A 24,313-nucleotide genomic window follows, 5' to 3' on the forward strand; every position below is an offset into this window, starting at 1 on the left:
TCTGCAGAATCCTTTATTTCTCCCCACTATTTTCTTCTTTTCCTTTGTTATCACATTTCTAAGGACTGTCAGCCATTCTCTCTATATGTGGTTATCCTTCAAAGGAATGCATCATCAAGATTGCTACTTCCAGTCCTGCATACTTTCAAGGCCCTTCTCTGTGTCTGTGCTATGAACTACCAAATTCTGACCTGCATTATATATTTTGAAGTTATTGGTGAACTTTTTTCTCTGGAAATTATTTGACTGTGTTTCATCTCAGTCTTTTACTTCTCTGTAGTCTTTTTTATGGAAAAACTTAGGATGTCCCTTCTCTACTTTCCACACACATTAAGTTGCATCTGTAGGTGGTCAATGGGTAATCTTTTAGAATTTTTTTCTGCTTACATATGAATTGAAGGTGTGCGTGTGCGTTTATGTTCTCTGTCTCCAGTAGTGGTGAATAGAAGGGTAATGTATGGTTTTATTTGCTCATCTTGTTGATATTTTTGGGAGGTAGCAGTGGTAGGAGAAATTCCGAGTCAAGCAACTGCCATTGTTTTCCAAACCTGAAAGTCAAGATAACCTTTTCCTTCTCAATGTAACTTTCAGGTCTTATAAATTTGAGCTGTAATAAGAAGATTTCTCATATTGGTTAATTGTCAACAGAATTTTGGCCTAAAAGACAGAGAAATTTAATTTTAGTCTTGGCCATTCTATGTTTTGTCTTTGTGGCCATTAGAAAATCACATAACTTTTTTTGGTATCGGTTTACTTCTCTGTAAAATGAGGGTAGTGGCTAAGACCTTCAGATGGTTGTTAATATTGCTTTCATCTCTAACCATTCATAATATGTAGCTACACAGTATTCTTAGTACTCTAAGAAATTTTGAGAAGATTAAGTTCATTTTATTGTGAGAATTGCAATGCATTTTAAATCTCTGTTGAATAATGTTTTCTAGTAACAGGAAATGATCACAATATTAAAAACATTTCATTCTGACATAATATCACTCTCAAGGATATTTGTTCCCAAGGATTTACTATCTCGGTATATCTGTGTGCTTATCTTACATCTATAGAATAAAATCTTTATTCTACAGAAGCAACTGAACAGCATATTTAAAATATAATTTCACATTGCTGTTTTTGCTTTAGTGCGTGATTTTAGGTTTATTAAGTAAAATGTTTAAAATAGTATAAATCAAAAGAAATTAAGAGATAACTTAATAGCTCAGTTTTATATTATTGAGAATTAGAAAGAAAGACATTAAAAATCTCAATCTAACCTAACATAAACATTGTTTTTGTCAAGCAAGACATAAATTGCCTCAAATTAATTTGGCCAATCAAGAAGGTTATAGAAAAGGAAACTGATAATCTTCCATCTAAAATTCTTAGTAATTCTTAATATGTTCTCTTAGTAATTTTAAATTATTTCTTGCATTTTCAAAATTGTCTTTCAGACATAAAAAAAAAACCTGCTTATTCAAATGTCTTTACTTGCTGAATCTTATATTATAGCAGGCAGCTCACTTTTTAGTCTGGTTTCTAAAGCAGCCATGTATTTCACTTAAATCATGGTGTATAACTTTTTTCCCTTTTCAGGTTATTACTTACAACTTGTAAGCTCCAGAAACAACTCTTCTCTTGTTATTATGCTATATTTTGTGTAAATTGCTACCATATGGATTTCAGTGTTTTTGTTAATAATTGAAAAAACTGTGCTTTCAGATGGCCCACTGTTTTCTTAAGCTGTCTATAGTATTTTCTTAGTTACTTGCACTTTCACGTCTATAAAATAGCTTTTTAACTGTAAAGCATGTGCTGAACGTATTAAATTCTATAAACAAATATTCCATAATTTAAAATAAGATGAATAGAAATGAAAATACTTTCACAATTCAGTACTTTACTCATATGTTTTAAATTACTTTTAGCTAGTATTTTTTCCAAGTGTAGGGTAGAGTTAGCTCTTTAGGGATTTGATAATTTATAGATTGCAATATTACTTTAGCAAAGATTTTTTTTTGTTAAATAACTTTTCAGGTTTCTGGTTAAATAGGGCAAAATGAACATAACCATTTATTACTGCTGTATTCTGAAACCCCACTTAAACAACAGTAAAGAAATAAAAAAGGGATAAACTCTCAAGGACAGATATAACAGGAAAGGATATAACAACTAAAAAGAAATGTCAACAGATTTTGAGAGCTGGTAAACAGATGGAAGAGTGGTAATTTATTTAGCAGAGGTGGGAAAAGCTGAAAGCTCTCCTTCAGTTGGAAGATCTACAAGAAGCAAATCAGTTTACAGGGCACAGCTGTAGCAGACACGAGCCATGGTTTATCAATTTTTGCCTCTTCCATAGCACGTGGAAAATATATTTCACTGTCTTCTTTGTGGTTATATTGGAGGCATTTGACTGAGATCTGACCAATGAAATGGGGGCAGTTGTAATGTAAGTCATTTCTAGGCTAAAGTCATAAATCACTTTGGGCCATCCTCCTTCCTACTTTACCTTTCTTTTCTAAAGGTGTACTTGGAAACAATGTATTCTAGATGGTGAATCTATAAGACGGATACAAACTGTATTCTTAAGTCTTTAGGTAGAAGAGTGCCTTCCAGGAGAGCTGAATAACCTGCATCAAAATGTATGCAAAAGGAAAATGAACACTTACTTTGTTAAACAATTGAGACTTCAGGGTTTATGTGTTACCATAGTATATAGCCTATTTTATTCTGACTAATACAAGATTCTTGGAAGGTTTAAGAATTATAGGCAGTAAATAACTCTGAGGACAAATAAGTTCAATGTGCCTAAAAATTATTCTCTTACCTACAGAACATAGTGTAAAATGCGAAACATCATTCTGTGAAAATACATGTTAAATAAAAATCCATACATAGTTTATGAGAGTGCCCTGACAGTTCTCTTTCTTCAATAAGCTTTCATTCAGCTAATAGCCAGGTGTATATATGTGACACAAAAGATAAGAGGTTTCCTATCCTGGAAAAAAAAAAAGTGAGCTAAAGAGTAAAGACGAATAGAGACCAACATTTGAGGGTCTCAGACAAAATGGTCTGAAGCCTGTATAATCAATCAACAGTAATGTTTACTATTTGATGAGCCCCGCCTATAATCAAAGAGCTTCTAATCTGTGCTCATGGTACCTCATTCTAATCCCTAAGAACAAAAGATCACTAAATTAAAAAAAAAAAGTTATTAATATTGTCAAAGACATAAAGTGAAATGTTTCATTTATGGAATAAAAGCAGGATATTATTAAAAATGAATACATAGGAAATAAAGAAATCTTAGACATTAAAAATTTGGTTGCAAAGTGTTCAAATTAATAAAAAGTTCAAAGATAATTTTGAGGAAAATTTTTTGAAAGAAAAAGCACTGAATGTAAAGAAAAAAATCAGAATTATGTAGGTTAAACAAGAACAAATGTGGATGTGGTTCCATAATGTAGTGGGTTAGCATGTCTGCTTTACACACAGAAGGTCCTGGGTTCGTGCCCGAGTGGAGCTACAGTCCATGGTCTATGGCCATGCCACCTTGAACAAGCAGATGTCTGATCTTGGAAGCTAAGCAGGGTCGGTCGGGCCTGGTTAGTACTTGGGTAGGAGACCACCTAGGAAGATTTATTAATAAATAATAATAAATAATAAAGAGGACAAATGTATACAATGTTGGTGGTCCCCAAATAGGAGGTCTTATAAAACACCATATGTGAAAATATGTCTCAAATTAATTGATGCCCTAAATATGAAATTAGAAAATATAGAAGTTTTCTGGAAGAAAAATATGAGTATAACTTTATGGCATTGGGATAGGGAAAAAATCTTAAATGTGGCATAAAAAGCACAGAATATAAAGGGAAAGACTGAACAATAAAATAAAGAAAAAATGTGTACCACAGAAAGACCCTGTAAACAAAATTAAAAATAAAATTATACAAAAGATATTTGTAGCATATAAAACAAGCAATTGGTTACTATATAGAATCTATTTATCATCTCATCTATATATGTGTGTGAGGGTACTTTTTAAATTCAAGAAGAAGAAAAGGCAGCACAATAAAAAAATTGAATACATTAGTTTCCCATTGATTTTTGTAACGCATCACAACAAACTAAGAGGCTTAAAACAACACAAATATATTATTTTACAGTTCTGGAAGTCAGAGGGCTAAAAATGAAGAAATCTTGAAATGGAGGCATTTTTCTGCACCGCCCCACCCCCCAAGAAGTTCCTTGCATTTTCCAGTTTCTACAGGCTGCCACATTTCTTGGCTCATGGCCTTATATTATTCCAATCTGTGATTCGGTTATTGCATGTCCTTCTCTGTCTCTGACCCTTTCGCTTCTCTCCTATAGGGATTCTTATAATTACTTTGGGTTTACTTGCCTAATCCAGGATAATCTCCACCTTTTAAAATCCTGAACAGTCAGTCACATCTGCAAATCTCTTTTGGCATGTAAGGTAACATAGATACAGCTTTCAAGAATTAGGGTGTGAACATCTTTGGAGGCTATTAGTCAGACAAGCATAATGGACAAGCAGTAGGAAGGGTCGGTTCATAGGATAGGAAATTAGAGTAGTTACTAAAGATGTAAGAAGGAAATAAAGCTCAGTGGTAATTTGAAAAACCGAATCTACTTCCTCAAGTAGAAACAACTAAGCATTATAATACCAAGAGTTTTGAACATATAAGAAAGGAGAAATTTCACAATATCTAGTATATTTGATTACATGAATATTTATGGCTCAATTCCAGGTAAAAGTACTGGAGAAAATCTCTCACACATGTGTAACAAATAGACATATGTAAAAAGGAGTTTCAATACATAATCCTGTGTAATTCCAAGAAATTAAACTTAACCAAATAGTGTACAAATGGGAGAATAGATAAATATACATTGGAATATTAGTCACTAATAAAAATGAATGCCCATTATCTTTTATCAACATGGATAGATCTAAAAAGTATAATATTTAATGAGGAAAACAATTTCCAGAGTAATATGTATAATAAAACAACATTTATGCAAAGGTTTTAAAAACATGCAAGACAATGGCTGCTGCATTGCTATTTATGGACATATACATGTTTAGTCAAAATATCAAAACATGGTAGAGAGTAGTACAAATCAATTTAAGGACATGTGGCTATTCTAAGAAAGATGGAACTGGGATTGCAAAACACAGGGGATTTCACTTAAATTTGTAATTTTTTTATCTGAAGCAAATGTTTGTTTTTGCTAATAAAGAATGGGAGAATTTATTATATTACTCTTCTGAATATTTTACATACTTAATATTGTGTAATGATAATTAAAGTGTTAATAAAGTGAGGGTACTTTCTGGGTGATTTTTATAAGAGTTTCTGTCCTTACTTTATAAGTAAGGAGGTTTTTTTACATTTCCAGAGGAAGTAAGAATTACTAGAGTAATTTTTAGTTTTAAAGATTTCCTTTATAGTTGAATACTTGTGAAATAATTTATAAATGACAATGTACTCTATAAATGTCAAGGAGGTATAATTACCATAGCATCTCTTTTTTAAAAAGAGGAATCAACAGTATTTGTCTGTTTTATTAAAAAGTCACACCACCTTCTCCAAAAAAATCGATTCCCATTTCTGGGTATAGACAAGAATCTTTGTTATGGGCTTTAGTTTACAAGGCGATTCTACTTACAGTAAAAGTCACCACACCTCTGAGGGTTGAGTCGATTACATTTTATTATTCCTTTTCCCTGCAGAAATGAAACTAAGCAACCAAGAGACTAAGGTCATGCTAACGTATTATGATGCAAAATTCACCATTTAATATCCCAGTATTCTGGTAAAATGAAATCTCACTGATCAGATTAGACCAGGGCCCTATCATTTATAATTATTATTACTTTTAATCAAGGAGGAAGGTTGGTGAAAATAACATTAGAAATAAGTAAATATGTGACCAACGGAACCTATGCCCTTTCTAAGTCCAAGAATTAGGAGCCCCTTTCAAAAACACAAAACACTTGATTAATTCCTGCACCTCCATGGAAGTGCTTGTATTTGTAGGAGTCTTTTTTTTCCATTCTATTAGTCTAATAGGGAAATCCGTTTCAGAGAAGAAGATGAGCAACAGAGAATGAAAGCTGGTAAGTAGGAAGAAACAAACAACCATTTCAACTGTAGACAGAAAACTGCGTAATGTGGGACCTTCTTTAAGAAAGGAAGAAGAAAATTTATTTTAGAAATTGAAACTCTTTCTAAAAACATACATAAATTGAAAAACTATTAAATTTCTGTATTAGTGTGCTAGGCTGCCTTAACAAAGTACCACAGATTGAGTGCTTAAATAACAGGAATTACTTTTCTCACAGTTCCGGAGGCTGGAAGTCCAAGATAGTGTTGAGAGGGTTGGTTTCTTGTGGGCCTCTTTCCTTGACTTGTGGTCTTTACTCTGTGTTTGCCCTAACTTCTTTTCATAAGGATACCAGTCGTACGGGATTGAGACCTACCCTAGTGACCTCATTTTAACTTAACTATCTTTTTAAAGACTGTCTTCAAATATAGACAAATGAGGTACTGGCGGGTAGGACTTCAACATATGAATTGGGCGGAGGGGAGAGCACAACTCAGCCAATAACAAATTTTTGAAAGTCAAAACCTAGAAACTCCTTGTTGTGTCATAAAACAGAAAGAGATGTCCCTCTCCTTGTACCTCCACATTGCACAGTGATAGCACATTCTGCACTGGGTGGGGCATTTTCAAGAGAAGTTCTTCCTAGTGTGTCTTGATCACAGGCTCCCAGAATGTCACAGTGAAGTGAATAATGGTAATGAAGTATGCATTGCCTTTTTCATTTTGAAGGGAATAATATGATCTGAATAGACTTAAAAAATAAAATATTGGGCCAAAGGAATCATATCATTGTGAGTTTTGAAAGCCATACTGACTCTCCATGGTCTCGTGAAAGATAGCAATATGGAAATCTCATTGTAATTTACTCATCAATATGGCCAAGTATGAGCATGTTTTATTTTCACTGCACATCATCTCCTATAATCCATTTCTCTATTGGTGGCTCACTTATATACATATTTTCCCAAATCAGGAACTCGGAAACGTTTTGCTGCTTATCTCTTTCTAGACACATGTAGAGTAACCATAACTAAATCTTATCTATAGCCCATTATTCCACAAGATTTCATAGGCCCAATTTTTAGAAGTTAATATTTGAACATTAACTCTTTCTTCGATTTACATTGCTGTCAAAATTATCCTTTTCTTCTTCCAAAGTTAATAAATACCTTTGATTGAATACAGGAAAGGCTAAAACCAAGAAGGTAAAAAAAAAAAAAAAAAAAAAAAAAAAAAAAAAGAAAAGAAAGAAAGCCAATTATTTGAATTGTCTTCCTCTGTGAGTCTAACTGAATTTCCTCCACTTGAAATTATTTAATGCTCAATTATATCCAAATTCCTCAGCCCTCAATATGAAGCCTTTCCAGAGCTGGTTTTGAAAAGCAGCTGCTTTTGATAGATAACCTAAAATCTATCCACTTTCCCTTTTGAACTTTATGCTTTTAAAGTTGAAAAATTTATGACAATTGACAAATTGGCTTTTACTTTTTCCCACTGGTGTACTTGTAAAGATTTAAATACCAGTCCTGATGGTCAGGGGTCAGGGCCTTGATTTGTAGCATTTGCTAATGTCTATAGTATAAATATTCCCACCATGGCCAATTTTCAGTGACTTAACATTAAAGCAACTGGCTGGCAAAATTCCTGAAAATTTAACCATTGGTTCTTGTGAAACAGTATGTTCAGCTCTACCATATTGCTAATTCCCAGATCAGGTGTCCTTTTCTCTTAGAACCCCCACCTCCACCCCTGCCTTCCCAGGTGGTCTATCGCTGCTTCATCGGTATTTGTCCTCATCATAAACACTTTTATGTTGCCTTCATCACATTATCACATAATTTTATCTTTTTATTTCTTTATCTGTTTCCTTATTAGTATTCAATAGTACCCAAATTTTGCAGATGAGGAAATTGATGCTTAGAGCCTAATGGTGTGGGGAAACATATCATCACATTTGTTTATTTTTTTCATAACCCAGGATTTAAAAGAATGGATAGATGAATGCTCTAGGGCTTATATTTACCTTCATTGGACCTTAGACAAATGATTTAGTCTTACTGAACCAAGGTTTTCTCATCTATAAATGGAGGTAATAATATGTAAAAACTCATGAGATCGTGGTGAGAAAGTACCTATGAAGTGCAGCACAAGAGGTGATACTGAGAGACCAGTCAATAAATGGTAACCGTAGGCTGTATTGTAGGTGAAGCACACTAGAAGAACCTCCATTATAAGTATAAGGTATGCTCACCTTCCATATGTGTCTTGCTAAAGTGAAACAGGATCACAGTTGCAGATAAGTAGAATGTATATTTTTAAAATGCCTATCCTCCCATATTTTATCATGACACCTCCAACATTTTTTTTAAATCTTCAAAGTTGGATGCTTAAACTACATTTGATTTTTTTGTTGTTGTTGTTTTAATTGTAGGCACTTTACAATGTTGGTTGCATCCATTTAATCCATGGCCTACTGGTTTCTGTTTGTGTTCCTTTAGCCTTTGCATGCAAGACTCCTTCCCTTTGACCGTGCAGTCCTGCATCATGCCGAAAGACTGCGAGACCACTGAGTGGTCCTCCTGGAGTCCCTGCTCCAAGACGTGTCGTTCAGGGAGTCTGTCACCAGGATTTAGGAGCAGGAGCCGGAATGTGAAGCATGTTACTATTGGAGGTGGAAAAGAGTGCCCTGAACTCCTGGAGAAAGAGGCCTGCATTGTCGAAGGAGAACCGGTGCAGCCATGTCCCAGGTACTGTGCGTTCTGTGGCATGAGTGTTTGGTGTGACATGTAACCTTGTTTGATGTGATATAGGGATGTTAACAACAGTAGCCGTGGCTCGTATTTGTTGAGTCTTTACTCAGTGTGGAGTTCCACACTGGGCAGTATAGCACAGTGGGTTAAGAGTATAGGCTTTGGTATTGATTCTCTGGGCTCTAATCTTATTTCTCTGGGTTTCTAATCATGTGGATTTTGGCAACAAGTAACTTAATTCTAGTGTCGGTTTATGCATCTACCAGCAGTACTTACTTCTTCATACCTGGCACATAATAAATGCTCAGTAACCATTAGTTATCATTACCTGACATGCTATATACCTAATGCTTTTAACAACCTGAGAGACCATTTATAGCATTCTTATTTTGCAAGTGAGGACATTGCTGCTCGGAGAGGTTAAGTAATCCCTGAGGCTACATAGCTAAGAATGGCGGCACCCCATTTCTAATGCTGTTCTGTCTCCATACTAATTGCCACCCTGTGGCATTTCTGTTTCAGAGCTCCCTGGAAGCCAGAGAATGTTGGACAAAGGGTTACCATAGATTAGTAGCTACATTTTAACATCTTGATATTGGTTATATATTTTTTTCTGGCTGTATAGCCCTTGGTCACAGCTTTCAGTATATTTTCCTTTGTGTTGTTGGCTCACACTGGGTCCAGTCTGTTAATGACAGAAGCCATTTGAGGCTGGTTGTTTAGAAGTCTGTTGGGGATGAATTTGTTGGAATTCCTGCTGGACAGCTGCCCTGAACTATATCTGTTGAATCTGTAGCTATTTCAGCTAGACTTTTTCTATAATTTCTTATAGTTTCTAAGATTTGAGAATCATTTCCCCAGCAAAAAAATGAAATGAAGCAAAAAAAAAAAAGCTTCTTATAGAAATAAGTGATCTGGAGATGTGGGAATGGTAGTGGGTTAGAAACGCAACAGGCATTCTTGATGGACCTGGCTATTTTTTAAACCTATAATGATGTGCATATTGGGGTGCTGTGGGGTGGATAAAGGGCAAGTTTCTCTTGTCAGATTTTTAGCCACTCACTTCCTTTTTCTCACCCTTGATATCAGTATAGATTCAACATACTTCTTAACAAACATATGGCTCATTTTTTTACTAAGGTGATTCATATTATTCCTTATCTCAAAAGTGGAGAAGGTAGGTGTAGTTCATGATCCTTTAGAGATTAAGATATTGTCATACAGAGTTTTCTCTTGTTATGTTGAGTTCAACCTTTTGAAACACTGATTTTAGGGGAGAGCATGGAATTGGAAATGGTATCAAACCCGGGATCTTTGTACCTTTTGAACTTGGATAGACTTGGATTAAAATTGCATCGCCGTCTCTTATTAGCTGTGTTTCCTTGGACAAGCTATACAATTTTTCTAAGACATTCCCCTCTTCAATAAAATATGTCTAATTGCACTGCCTGTGTTGAAGGTTGAAAAGCTATAGATCGGGTATGTAAAATGTCTACCAGTGCTCAACACGTAGGAGGCACTACAAGAATAGTAACCTGTATAGTTGCATTTGCAGGTGTGCTCATTTCCTGCAGAAAGTGAATCTCTCCTGTCCTTGTAAGGGGTACTGTAATAATTTAATGGGCTACATATTTACTAATTCTGGGTAATTTGGAAATCTTTTTTCCCTATGGAGGCAAAATTCAGAAAGGTTTTCAATGGTAAGCTGCCAGGAATAGAATTTGGGTTTAATAATGACCTTGACATTGGTGTCTTTTATTTATTTATTTTTTTATTCTTTCTATGGAATGACTAGTGACTTTTTCAGATATTTTGAACAGTTTGTTGATTTATAGTCATCCCTCCACCTTTTTCTTCTCCTTTTTAGTAATTATGACAATTCTCTTGGAAGTCAGCATGTGCCTTGATGAGACTGAGAAAGTTGAATTGCATCTATATTTGTTAAATAATGACAACCTTTTATTGAGGACATATGGATGGCCAATAACTATATCAGAGATTTTATAAAGATTATTGAGAATAATATAGAGTTTATCATCTAAAGTGACACTTTTGACAGTAAAGGGTATATACATTCATGTGTTCAGATTCAGATTGAGTTCTGCTTGGCTCCAAAGGTGATATTCTTTTTATTAAATCACACTGACTCTCATGATAGTCACAGTGAAGACACATACCAAGATAAGGATGTATATATACACATGTATACATTTATTCACATGTAGAATTTTTTTTCCAACAAAATTATGTGGAATAGCAATTATTCACAGTGTACTGAAGATGAATTTCTGTATTGATCTTCATTTTGATTGAACCTTAACATCTGAAAATAGAGGCTGAAACATTTTATTAGAGATGAACCTGGCCCTCTAGTTCTGCTGTTTGATGACGTTACTGAGCTTGACTTTTTTTTTTTTTTTAAACTTTTCAAACGGTGAATCTGCAGGAAATAAGAATCTTGGAAGATTCACTGAACACCAACCAGTGTTTGCTAAGGAGAATGATGCGTTAATTAATGATTCCACTTGGTTGTGGAAAGGAGAATGCATAAATAACAATAAAATTAATATTGGCTGGCATTCTTATTTGTCTTAAATCTGAACTGTAACCTCTACCACAGGAAAGCATAAAAGCTGTGTATTAACTTTTGTTCTAGTTTGACATCAATGATTAAAATTCATTGTGAACAAAGAAAATGGAAACAAAATATCTATTAGGGGACAAAATGCTCATTTCTCTTTTCCTAGAATCCACGAGAAATTCATATGCATCAAGCAGTTTTATTCACCATATCTCTCCGCAACAGGAAAATGTACATTTCTGTGACTTTTTACAGTGTTTTTTAAAAAATTCTCTTTGAATGTGGTTTGGCTTTTACCCATCTTTCCATCTTTGCTATAGGAGACACATTCATTCATTCAGTAAATATACACTGAACTCTTGTTATGTGCCAAGCACTGTGTTAAATGTTTGGGATACCTCAAAGAATAAAGTTTTCTTCTCTTCATGGGCCTTAAATTTCAATGAAGATATACCAAATAATTATAATAAATAAAATTAATTATATATTTTGTATGAGCTGTGGAAAAAGTAAAATGTTTAAACTTGGTAAAGATGGAGGCTTCTGGGATACTGGGATAGGGAGTGTAGCTCAGGGTACAGAATTAAACAGGGTCATTAGAGAAGCTTTATTTGAACAGGCAGGATTTGTAGGGGAAGAGTTTGAAGGAAGTGAGGAAATTGGCCATTCGGGTAAATAGAGGAAAAACATTCCAAGAAGAGGGTAGAGCTGGAAAGGATTCTAGTTCCTGTATATTAATATTGTTCAAGAAGTTCTTCAGTTGCATAGCTTTGGTTCTACTCTTTTCACCAGCCGGCCCACAGACCAGGATGTTAGCTCTATACACTATGAATGTCAGTCCATAAGACATGATTCTGTGAAAGGAATTGTGGCCCAGAGGAGGCCATTCCATAAGCATTCCCTGGGCCCAGAACATTTTAGAAAATGCTTTGGGGCAACTAAGTTAAGTTAACTTGAAAGGAGATAGAGACTGGTCTGCATTTCTCTAACTTTGGAAAGTTTAGCACGATCAGGGAATTAGCTTTCTGTACAGCCATAAGCTCGTGTCAAGTGTATGCTATTTTGACTAAGACAGATATAGCCAAGAAATCCCTTCTTTCAGCATTGCAGTCTACTCGTAATAGTGTGCCCCTCGCATAACGCTGATCACCCATATTATATATCATGGGATGGGATAGAAATGAGAGAGGAGATAAATCTGCTTGTCGCTTGCCACCTTTTCCCTTGGTGTGTTTATCTCCTATCATTAGGCTTTATAACCTTGGGCATGAGGTTATTCTTTGCCTCAAAACTTTTTGAAAAATAAGATACTTTGGTACTTGGATCCTTTCTTATGTCCTAATTAACACCTAAAATAGCAGATCCTGCATCTCACCTAAAAGGAAGATGGAAAGCATTATAAAACCATAAGTGATAAGGTGGCCCTATTTATTGGATAGCAGAAAGAAAGACAGAGGGTACAGGGACTATAATATTTTAAATGCCTAATGTCAGAGAACCGAGACTCGATGCTGGAACAGCTATGACTCCAGATCCTTCGTGCTTAAGTAGAGAGCCCATTCTGGCTGAAGACACTGTAACACAGAAGAATGTTGAAAACCATAAACTGTGGGCATCTTTCTTGGAAGTGACACCTCAGACGACCTACCAGCAACTTCTGCTACCTCATCAGGAGGCAACAGCTTTCATGAAAAAATGGCTATTTTACCTCTTAAATCATCATTTAGGGTTTAAAATTAACTATAAGACATTATTAAAAGGTGACAGTGACCAATGTAGAGTAAAATGCTTAAGAAGTTCTCAAGGCGGAAGCTGCATGACTGATGGCATTATATAGACTGTGTGGTATCATTACACAGAAAAGCCAATTTGTGAAACGTACTTTCAGTACATGGGTCTGGCACTGAATAGATGGGCCCTGATTATCCATCTTTCCTTGTCTCCGGTATGTGTAAATTTATTACAGGTAGTCTAGAGGTTCTTCACAAAAAATTTACCTGTGCAGACTCATACAGGGAGTTCCACGTAGTTGTCCTGCAGCCCACTTTGATTTCCTTATAAAACAACTCCCTGTGACCCTGTGACCAGCCTACTTCTCCTTAGCATCTCTTTAAAGCACTGAACCCAATTTTAGATGTTCTAGATAAAATTATTTTTTCTTGAGAAAACTCTGGGAGTTAGTTGATGGATCTTTTTAGATAAATATCAAAGCCAAAGAAAGAACCAGGTAAAATAATGGTGAGTAAATCTTGGTTTAGTCTTTGGCTTCCTTTGCCTACTGGGACAGAGTGAGTGCTAGGGTTGATATGTCCTAAAGAGATGTTTGTTCAACACCCGTTTTGCTCTGAAACTATGCTAATTGCTGGAGAATTCATGAAACTGTTAACTTTCCATTTGTATTCACTTAGTTTATTCATCTCAAGAATCTGGTGTAATATACTCTATAAAAATTAGAGCATCCAGATCATGGTAACCATGTCCTCTAAGGGTGTTTAGTAGTTAATAATGCTCTCACACATCATCCCATATATACAGATATGACTTTTTTGTTTGTTTATATTTTTCCTTTATCTTAGAATGGATAACACCTATAAAAGTACCTGGCTTATAGTAAATGATCAAACAGTGGATGAGTGGGTGAGTGGATGGATGGATGGATGGATGGATGGATGGATGGATGGATGGATAGATAGATGCATGCATGCATGCTCAAATGTAGATCAGTTCCAGAACAAGACTATGCACAAGATACTTTAGTCCATGTTTATACTTATTTATATGTGTGCGTAGGATTCACAGTCATTTCTTATTAAAAAAAAAACAACAACAAACAGCTGAAATTGGCATCATCAGAGAGATTAAATAAAGTCATCTATGCAGAGAAGGGACAGGCACACAGAACTTGAGGTGATGTGATCCCCTTTGGCTGCCTTGTTTCCGCTAAAGATGTATCTGGTTTTCTGGATAAGAAATTTCTGTTGTCATTGATTATAAGAATAGCTTCAAAGAGGGTGAAGAATGAGTTTATAATCTAAATTTGTAAAATTTGCCTTCCAGCACAGAGCAGCATGTATGTCATCTACCACATCTTTTATATCTTCTCCCATTTATCATAGCACCTAACACCCTGTACATAATAGAGCTCAATAAATGGTCATCATATTAATGAATTCTTTAATAATTTTTTTTATTACTTTAATTAAACAGCTTTTCTGTAGCACTTGAGGAGTAAAAAGGTCATGAACTGGAACCCTCAGGAGAATCTGATTTAGAGAAGAAACCACCATTTCAAAGAATTTGTAAATTGTTTCAACGGGATACTGATGCTTTTTTTCTGAGTCCATCTTTTACTGGTGCATATTGTTTCATGAGTCCCCATTGTGCCACTTTAAGTCCTCCTGGATAGAAGATTTGTTCCCCTGTTAGTGTAAGAAAGTTAACGTACTGCTAAGTGCTGTGTATAGAGATAGAAGTCTATCAATAATACATAAGTGCAGTTTGGCTAGCAAAGCCATCTGCTGAAGAGCAAAAAGAGCTTTGTACTTCAGAGTAGCTTTCCGTAATCAATAGTCCCACTCTATTCAATAAAAAATTACTAGAGCATAAAATGTATAAAGCTTGATCAGTTCTCTTTATTTTGGTCGTCTGTTCAGCAAAAAATGACAAGTTAATTCTTTTCTAAATGCATTTACAACTTTAAAAGGACAACAGACATTATCATAAATTAGTCATGTTGCAGTACACTGATTTTTAACCACACATTTAATCTGAATACCTTGCACCAGGGTTTCAATTCCAAGTGTGTTTGCAAATCTATATGTGCTTAGTCAAAACACGACCATTAACTAATGCAATTATTCTTTCAATCTGTCACCATTAAATCACTTAAGATTCTACCCCATGTTGCTTTGCTTTAAGTCTTAGAAGAAGGCGAAAAGAAATCCAGTGTGTAAGCAATTCTAAGCCTTATGAAAAGCATGCATTCTAAAGAGCAGAAGTTGCCTATAAAACTCTAATGGTCCTTCCATCCTATTGCTATTAGAATCACTTTATGTCACAATTAGTAGGATTGGGGTATTTTAAAAATAGTTGCTAAATGTTTCTACTTTTCTAATTTTGGCTTCGCTAATTTAGGATGTTGCTATTCATCGCTTTACAACAATGTACTGGTTCTTTACTCTTGCTCTCTCAACTTCAGTTTGGACAATAATTTGATTATGCAATTCCTTTGCTTGGACAGCATCACCATCCAAAAAACAAGCAGGCTACCTGGGTGCTTGACTTTCAGAGCCTCGAGTAGATTTTTCTAATCCAGAATTATCTCTTATATATCTTGATGGAAATATGTACTTCCACTGTTAGAAGATTCTTTTTTTGACTTAATCTTGGTTTCGTCTTTTAAGCCTCATATACCTCTTTAGGATAGTAACATATTTAATATTAATTTTAATGTATCATGTGGATACATTTGTTGACCATTTCCTAAGAGTAGGCTTAAGTTATGGGGAACATATGAAGAAACTGGGAGGTGAGTTTTAGGCATGAGAGAAATATTCAGAAAGCAGATTCTAGGGGATAAATGAGGAAAAACTGAATTTCAGAGTTCTAATATACATAATTTATCTGATGTTTAGGTTTTTGTCTCTTTTCCTGGGCTGTCTCACCTAAGAATTCAGTGCCAAGAAATTGTGCTGCTAATACTCAGGGCAAAAACAATTCGAAAGAATCTTTTACTCATCCTTTTCTCTCCCGTCCACATCTAATCCATTAGAAAGTTGTCTCCACCTTCATAGTATATGCATAATCTAATCACTTCTCACTACATTGACTGTGACTGCCCCAGATGAAGCCACTGTCATCTCCTCTGTATTGGTAAAGGCCTCCAAACTTGTCTCCTTCCACCGCCCCAGAGTCTATTCACTGAATAGCCAGAGTAGTCCTTTAAAATTGAAATCACATCATTACTATTCTCTAAACTTTCTCATAATTTTCTACCACATTTGGAACAATATGGTCTTTATTCTAGCCTACAAGGCTCTCAATAGTATGGCCCCTGACCACCCCTCATTTCCTATATCTGCCCCTGCCCCCCACACACACTTTTTGACTTGCCTTGACCTTCCTGTCCCAACCACACTGGCTTCTATGCTTTCTTAGAAAGTACCAAGCATTTCCATCTCTGGGACCTTTGAACATGCTCTTTTCTCTGCCTAGAACACTCTTTGCCTACTTATTTTTGTACTCACTCTCTCATTTTATTCAGGGTTCTGAGGACTTTCCTGGTCATAGCACTGAAATAGCTCTCTTTGTCTCTCTTCCCTGTGTTATCTGATGCTGTGTTATGTAATGATGCATTTCTCTGTGTCTGCCCTACTGGAAGGTAATCTTCCCAAGGTCAAGGACTATGTCTTACTCACTGCTATTCATTTCTATTGTCTGAAATTGTGCCTGGCACATAGGTAGAGCTCAGAAATTACTTATTGAAAGAAAGAATAAATAAACACATGGCTGAGTAACTGATTCATTTACTATTTGGGCAGGCCTATTTTTTTCTCTAGGGAGTCCTGCTTTTCAACTCCTTCCTGTCTTCAGTCTCTCATATATATATCCTTATGTTAACTAAAATGTCCCTGTACAAATTGTTTTCCCTGTGCATTCGGTGTTTGAGTTACTAGCACTTCACTTTTCAGACATTTTGGGTTCCAGAGTGGCTAATAGCTTGCTCTCTCACTAATAGTGGGGGCACTGGAGTTGTTTTTATGTGAATGGATGATGATAAGTTTAACTAAGATTAAGAATCACCCGGAAAAAAATGTAGGGAATTTGATTTTAAGGACTTGAAAAGGCATTTTTCTTCAAAAAATTGTCTACTGTAACTTTTAGTGGCAATTTTAGTTTTTACAATTAGATATTCTTTTATCTGGCTTATATTTTTTTTCTCTTATTAACTTGCAATTATACCTGAAAGTGCTAAAATTTGACCCTATGTGACCACAGTGCTCTAATTATAGAATGATTGGCTATAAAATAGTCTCAAACTGTATATGTGTTTGAGACTGAAAGAAAAAGTATTTTGGCAGCATAAAATATTGTTGTTCAGTTTTGTCACTAACAGGATTTTAGTGACCAAGACCACCATTTGCTTGTCCTTGTAATGACTAGGTATTTTATCTACTGAAATTACTTTCTATATCCTCTGATCAAATTTCATTGGTTTGCCATTCACTGTTTTATTCTACCAGAGTATCATGTCATTAATTAGATGTGCTTTAGAATCAGATAAACCTCACTTTGAAACCTCCTCTTCTACTTAATTATGCAACCTTGGATGAATTGCTTATTCTTTAGACCAATTCTTCTATTTATAAAAGAGAGATAATATTTTCCTCATAGGGTTGATAAGAGGATTAAATGAAGTAATACACCTAAATTTGTTAGTGTACTGCCTGGAACAGAATAAGCCTGCAGAAAATATAGATTATTATTACTTGAGGGATATGTCACGATACCCTAGTAGCCCAAGTAAATGAATGCCTCTTTCCTGTTCAGCTGGACCCTTTGACAAAAAACAAATGGTAAGGGGCTTTGAGGATTGGCTCATTTCTTTCACTCCATGGCCGTCTGCCCTACTTGAGGCATTTCCACACGATTTCAAAGTGCTGCTCCCTCACAGGAGTTAGGACTGGCCTTTGAGAATCCCCATATTTCCCTTTTCAGCACAGAGACAAAATGAGGATGTGTTAAAAGGCATCCGAGTTGGGAGAGAGAGGATGGAAAAGGCCTGGTCTTTGACAGGGAGTTAGCCATTAAAGAGAATATCCCAGGCAGTCAGAAAGCCAAGTTGTTCAGAGGCCGGAAGACTATTATGGTAACAGCCTCTAAAGGAGAAAGTGAGTAACGTTTAACTGAGCGAACGCCTTTGATTTCTTATTCTGTCAGATTCTAGGGACACTATCCCAGGTTGGTAGAGTTCAGGATCATCAGTTTTCATGGCTGCCGGGTGATTTGCAACTAAACATAGATAGCTCTTTTGAAAAAGATAAAGATAAAAGGATGAGAAAAGACTATGAAAAGACCCTCATTTTAAAAAAGAATATAGAAGTCTTTTACTGGTGTGCTTCTTCCTCTGCTACTTGCTGGGCTGGCATTTTCTGTGAGATGGTTAACAATAGCGATAGTGATAAATGTCTTATATTTCTTTAGAGAATTTGTTGTTTGCCAGTAAATGGAATTCGTATCTTTGGTTAATGAGCTTACCAACAGGGTTTTTGTTACCTTATATAAAACCATATTCACTGAACTTTCCTTTTCATTTTTCTCCATGACTTCCCAAATTCTTCCATTGTGAATTCTTATAGGGTCATGATAAGTTAATTGAAAAAGCAATTCATATAGCATGGGCTACTCCTTTTAAACAAGCAAACAATTCTCAACTTTGTTTCTTTTATGCTCTTTGCCAAATTTTGGTTGCTGGAAGTTATACAATGCCATCCCTCGATCTCTAATATTGAGATCGAGGGATGGCATTGTATAACTTCCAGCAACCAAAATTTGATCTAATATTGATCTAATATTACTGACTTTTGATCAATATTGATCTAATATTACTGACTTTTAATAAAATCAGTAAAATCCTTTAAAATGTGAATGGTGTATGTATATGTGTGTGTGTTTTCTGTGGCAGCAAGAGATGAAAGACACAAATAGAAGGACATAAGAAGAAAGAGAATTAGTATTTATTATAGGCCAGGTTCAACATTTGTATTATTATCCCCATTTTACAGATGAGAAAACAAACCTGGATCAAAGTCATATGTCTAGCAAGTGGTAAGGCTTGGATCATTTTGACTCTAAAGCATACTTATTACTTTACACCACACTACCCACATTTTGCCTATCTGATTCAGTATGTCATAGGAGCCTCGGAGTCAGCTGCTGTGTCTCATCCCCTCCCTAATAACCAGAGAGCACTTCTTTTAGGGAACCTTAGGAGGCAGAGGGTTTAAAATGAGAACCTGGTAACCATCCACCCCAACACACCTCTGCTTCATTGTGTCTTGCCCTGGAATACAGAACCACCTGTGCCCTAAGATCCAGAGATATGAGGAGCGAGCCTTGTGTTTGAGTGACTGTAGAGAATAGAGTGACAGTGCTTTCTGAGTGAGGAGAAAAGGCTAAGGAGCTTCACCTCTGGAGAAGCACTACTTCTGGGAAGAACTGGACTTCTCAGTCTCTCATGTCCTGGAATTAGGAATGTGTTATTGTCTGTATTCACCTGGCATAAGCAGGACTCGAACTCTGCACTACAAAGTCTTGCCCGGCCCTCTCATTTTCAAGCCTTGGAAAACCACATGAAAGTGAAGTAGTGAGGCAGAGGGAGAACAATTGGGTTATAACAAATCTCAAAGGATTGTCCAAATCCTTTTTCTACAACGGGCTTTTCACAAGACTAAGATTTCTCAGCTTTCAAGCCTTTTAGAATGATGACATTTATTGTGGGGGATTTGATGACTCTTAGGTTTCTTAGACATTTGACTCCTGATTTTGACACCTGTTACTTTATTTCAATTTTATTCTAGTTTCTATGAAGCCAGAGTCTTGGTGACACATGCGTATTTTTATTGTTGTTTTGGTTTCTTTGAAACAATCACAAAGCCTAGAATTCTTTTCCCGAAATCTGAAATGGTATAGCAGATATGAGAATGTTCTTAGGTTTTGTTTATTGTTCCCAAAGTTAATGAGTCTGTTGGTATTTATGTGAATGCTGTAGGGTTATATTAATACTATGGGCTGGAAGAATGCTGTAATAATCCATAAAGGAAATTCTATCTGAAATAACTCTCCAGGTTTGAAGATAGTATTGTTATGTTTTATTTTCTACAAGTTGTGTATAAACTCCATTGTGTTTTTTACTCTGTATTTATATGTGTGCATGTGTGTGTATGTGTTTGCCTATTAGTATGTATCTTAACTTGTTATAAACCAGGAGGACATATTCTTAAGTCAGTTTAAATAACATCATGTTTGTATGTGTGAAAAAGCATTCATCAATTAAATATAAGGGCACTTTGTTAACTAATTTTTAATATGGATGTCTTTATCCCAATAGGGTCAAACAGGTAGAAATACTTTGCTCTATCAAGAGGGTTTAAAAATTGGAGTTCATCTCAGTCCAGTAAAATTAATATATTCTCAACTTCACACATTCAAACAGCATCCTCCTATTAATTAAAAAAGAAAGGCCAAATTTCACACAAAGTCACTTAGAAGTTTATGAAATGAAATTCCATGACAAGTTCAGCTGCTGCAAATTAGGCTCATTTGGTTTCCAACTCTTTCCTCTTTCTTTATTCTCTTAGTTTCAAGGTTGAAACAGTTCCACCGTTTAGTCATATTTTCTTCCTTCACTTCTCTTATCCTGCGCTATTAACATGTTAGGCTGCTGTGATTTTTTCTCTAGGACATGAAAGAGATTTAGTATGCAAAGCTAGTAGATTTTTTTTTTTTTAATCCATAGGCAAAGATTTGGCCTTAGAAAGAGTGATTTTTATGCACACTTGGTGTCATCACTTGTTTTCTTTAGAATTTTATATTTTCCTGATTTCTTCTTCTTCTTTTAAATAAATTAAACCAAACAGGTATTCCTGGAAGACCTCTGAATGGAAAGAATGCCAAGTCTCTCTCCTCCTCGAGCAGCAGGACCTCCACTGGCATGTGACGGGACCCATTTGTGGAGGTGGGATCCAGACCCGAGAGGTGTACTGTGCCCAGAGCACACCAGCATCCACTGCACAGAGGGCTAAGGAAGGTAGGCTGCAAGCACCAGCAACAGATGGTGTTATTGATTGAAAGAGAAATCTACTCCAATACCATTTCTTCTTATTCTTCTGGATATAGTGGACCTTCTGCATTCACAGATTTAATGTTTTGTTGACCGTTTGCAAACCACCCCTAAATTCTGCTTCTTGCAGTAAGTTGGAATAGTTAAAAACTGTGGTGATAATAAAAAACATCAGCCCAAAAAGATCATTGTGAAAATTACATGAGAAAATAAACCTAAGATTTGTAGTACAAATGGATATTACACTCTGAGGAGCTGGAGTGAGTCAGTAATAAATGAGGAGCATTATTGTTTTTTTTTTTTTTTTTTTTTTTTTTTTTTTTGATGAATTTGTGAATGTGGGAATTTCTACAGATGTATTACTTTCAAATGTCAAGGTCAATGCCAATTTATTGCCAAAGTTTACAATGTAAAAGTATATGGAAAGAAGGAAGAGGAGAAGAAATAATAACCCCTATGGTAGGCTGTCCATTGGACAGGTACAACCTCAACACTAGTCCATTTGTTTCAGAATTTGGGACAATGATACATATAAAGACTGAAAAAAAATGGCCCAGATTTATTTAACTCCATTTATTGAAAAGCCAAGAGTAGACAGTAGTGTTCTACTCTAAAAGAAGGTATAACCTGCTGGCCACTTTGGAGAACACAGCAGTGTCCTCTGCAGAAATGGTCAAGGTAGGAATATTTCCTTGGACGTGCACATAAAATTCTCACCTGTGGAATTTGGTTAGGGAGGCAAGGTGTGAGCTTTGTTGCTATGGAAATACATCCTTTTTATTCAGTAAAGTTGTTCAAATGCAGATGCCTTTTTTGACATGGCCTCTCCTTTTTCCAGGAGCATCCATGGCCATAGCCTTGATGATGTACCTTATGACTCACAGAGGGATAATCTTTCCAGACTGCTTAGCATTTGCTTCAAAGTTGAAGTTACAGTTCTGCATTTACAGGGCTTAAGTTATTTTTTAAACCACAGTTAAATTTTCTTTCTTTTCTAATGTCAGTTTTGGAAAGTGACAACTTACATACTTTCTGTTCCAGGACAGAACATGATGACTATGCTTACTCTTCTGAATTCGGAGGAACAGAATTTAGATAAAAAGCTCCAGCTTATTCTTTCAAATCTTGGTGATCTTTTTATTCCTTCTCCTTCTTCCTTTTAACTGTTGTCTATGGTTCTAGGATCTTCAGAGGTCAACATATAATTAAGAATTTATAAGCTACCTATTTTCATCTTCAACTTTTTATCTTCTGACATTTTTATCTTCCTAAAGTTTCTTTAGTAAAAATAACTTTACTTATGGGTCACCTGTTTCTAAAGCTCTTTCAACATTAATCTTTCCAGCTTTCTTAATGAAAATATATTAGACATGGAGATTGTAATAAGGAAGAAAGTGCATGAATGGTATTCAAGAGTTGGGAGTCACATGCGGATGAGGGGGTTAAATAGAAGAGGGATGTTTAATGCAGATTTAACAGCCTATTAAGCCCTGGTGCAATCTGTTTCAAGCATCTGAAGAAGAAGAAGAAAATCTTAGGCCAAGATACACTTCTAGATTAATGCTTGGTTTCACATGGAAACAGAAAATACATAGAAAGCCCTAAGCCTGGTAACCCAGTTCTCAAGGGATTGGGGGCTGGTTAGATGTGAGGATGAGATATAAATGCATCGATATATACCACAACCATGTACTCTTATACATAGTTAAATACAGTGAGTGAAACTGTTGATGTATTAGAAAAAATAGCGTAGCCACAGTTGCATTAAAGGCTTACAACTTATCTTCATAGTTATTTTAAAAGGCTTTATTTTGCCCTTATATGAAAGGGAACCAGAAAAATTGCTCTGCTGTTATTTTTCTTTCTTATAAATGTTTTCTTTTCCTACTGTTATCATTTATAGGTATACCTCAATGCATTTGGCAACATGAGATTTTCTTTTTGGCTCAAGTAAACACAAGAGAATAATTGAATTGCCATTTTAAAGGACCAGCGAGTGTGTTTGCCCAATTAAAGTGACAGAATTTAAATATTTCTAACATTTTCTTCTAAGGCAGAAAGAAGGGAAAAGTTGGTGACATTTTTGCATTTCAGTTTTTGTGAACATCTTTTGATGATGATGATGATGATGATGATGATGATGATGATGTTAGATTTTGGAGGGTGAGAAATTTTAATAGCATTGATTTTAGAAACTCTTTTTTTCAATTGACTTTCCCACAAGGTTAATTTCTCCTTAGACTCCAGGAAACTCTGTTCACTCTCTGAAGAGGAATTGCTTGACTTACTACTGTGTAGAATCCTACCACTCACTGAGTTAGCTGCACTGCATTCTAAAAATGTGATCTTAGAGGAATCCAAGATCCTGGAAGCAGGAGGGGTGGGGAACTAGACTTATATCTATGGCTCTCTCATGCATAGAATGAAATAGAATTTCTAGATACCAGAATGGGGGAAGGGGAAAACGCTAATTCTCTCCCAAGGGTCCCAAGTCTCTTGCTGAGGCTGGAAGCTGAGGCTGAATTCTGATTTTAATGCAGTTTTATCGACGACTTATTCTTGCTGTTGTCCCATTCCCCATTTGACCTCAATTCATGGCGTTTGTAGGAATAGTATAATAACAACTATGGCATAGTTATATTGCATATATATACATGTGTGTGTGTGTGTGTGTGTGTGTGTGTGTGTGTGTATATGTATATATTTCTATTATATATAACTAGTTATGTTATTCAGTGTTCATGTGATGTTTCAGATGCAGCTAAAATAGTGCCATAACAATCAATATGAGAAGTATTACCAGTAATAGTAACCAAGCCTATAAAATTGGGGATGAAAATGTAGAGGGGTATTTATGATTTTGTTTATCACTCATTGTCGTGGAGACAGTTTTGTTTCTTTTTTATAATTCAGAACTACCAACAAGAGCAATGCTTACCTGCAACTCTAAAAGCTTGGATTTGGTGAGACCGTTTTCTTCTTTCCCTTTTCTCAAACAAAATTAAAGCCACTCAG

The 24,313-nt window shown here is 35.5% G+C and overlaps 1 protein-coding gene across 2 annotated transcripts in view; it reads left to right on the forward strand.

The window, feature by feature from the left end:
- The window catches only part of THSD7B (thrombospondin type 1 domain containing 7B), a 742,175-nt gene that overhangs the window by 270,541 nt on the left and 447,321 nt on the right, over nucleotides 1-24,313 (forward strand). For both annotated transcript variants that reach the window (XM_039874567.1, XM_039874568.1), the window contains exons 4-5: nucleotides 8,625-8,873; nucleotides 21,096-21,265. In XM_039874567.1, the coding sequence (XP_039730501.1) occupies nucleotides 8,625-8,873; nucleotides 21,096-21,265 (419 nt within the window). The remainder of the gene's footprint in view (nucleotides 1-8,624; nucleotides 8,874-21,095; nucleotides 21,266-24,313) is intronic.

The sequence above is a fragment of the Pteropus medius genome, unplaced genomic scaffold (genome assembly GCF_902729225.1).
Source record: "Pteropus medius unplaced genomic scaffold, Ma_sr-lr_union100, whole genome shotgun sequence".
Classification (NCBI taxonomy): Eukaryota; Metazoa; Chordata; class Mammalia; order Chiroptera; family Pteropodidae; genus Pteropus; species Pteropus medius.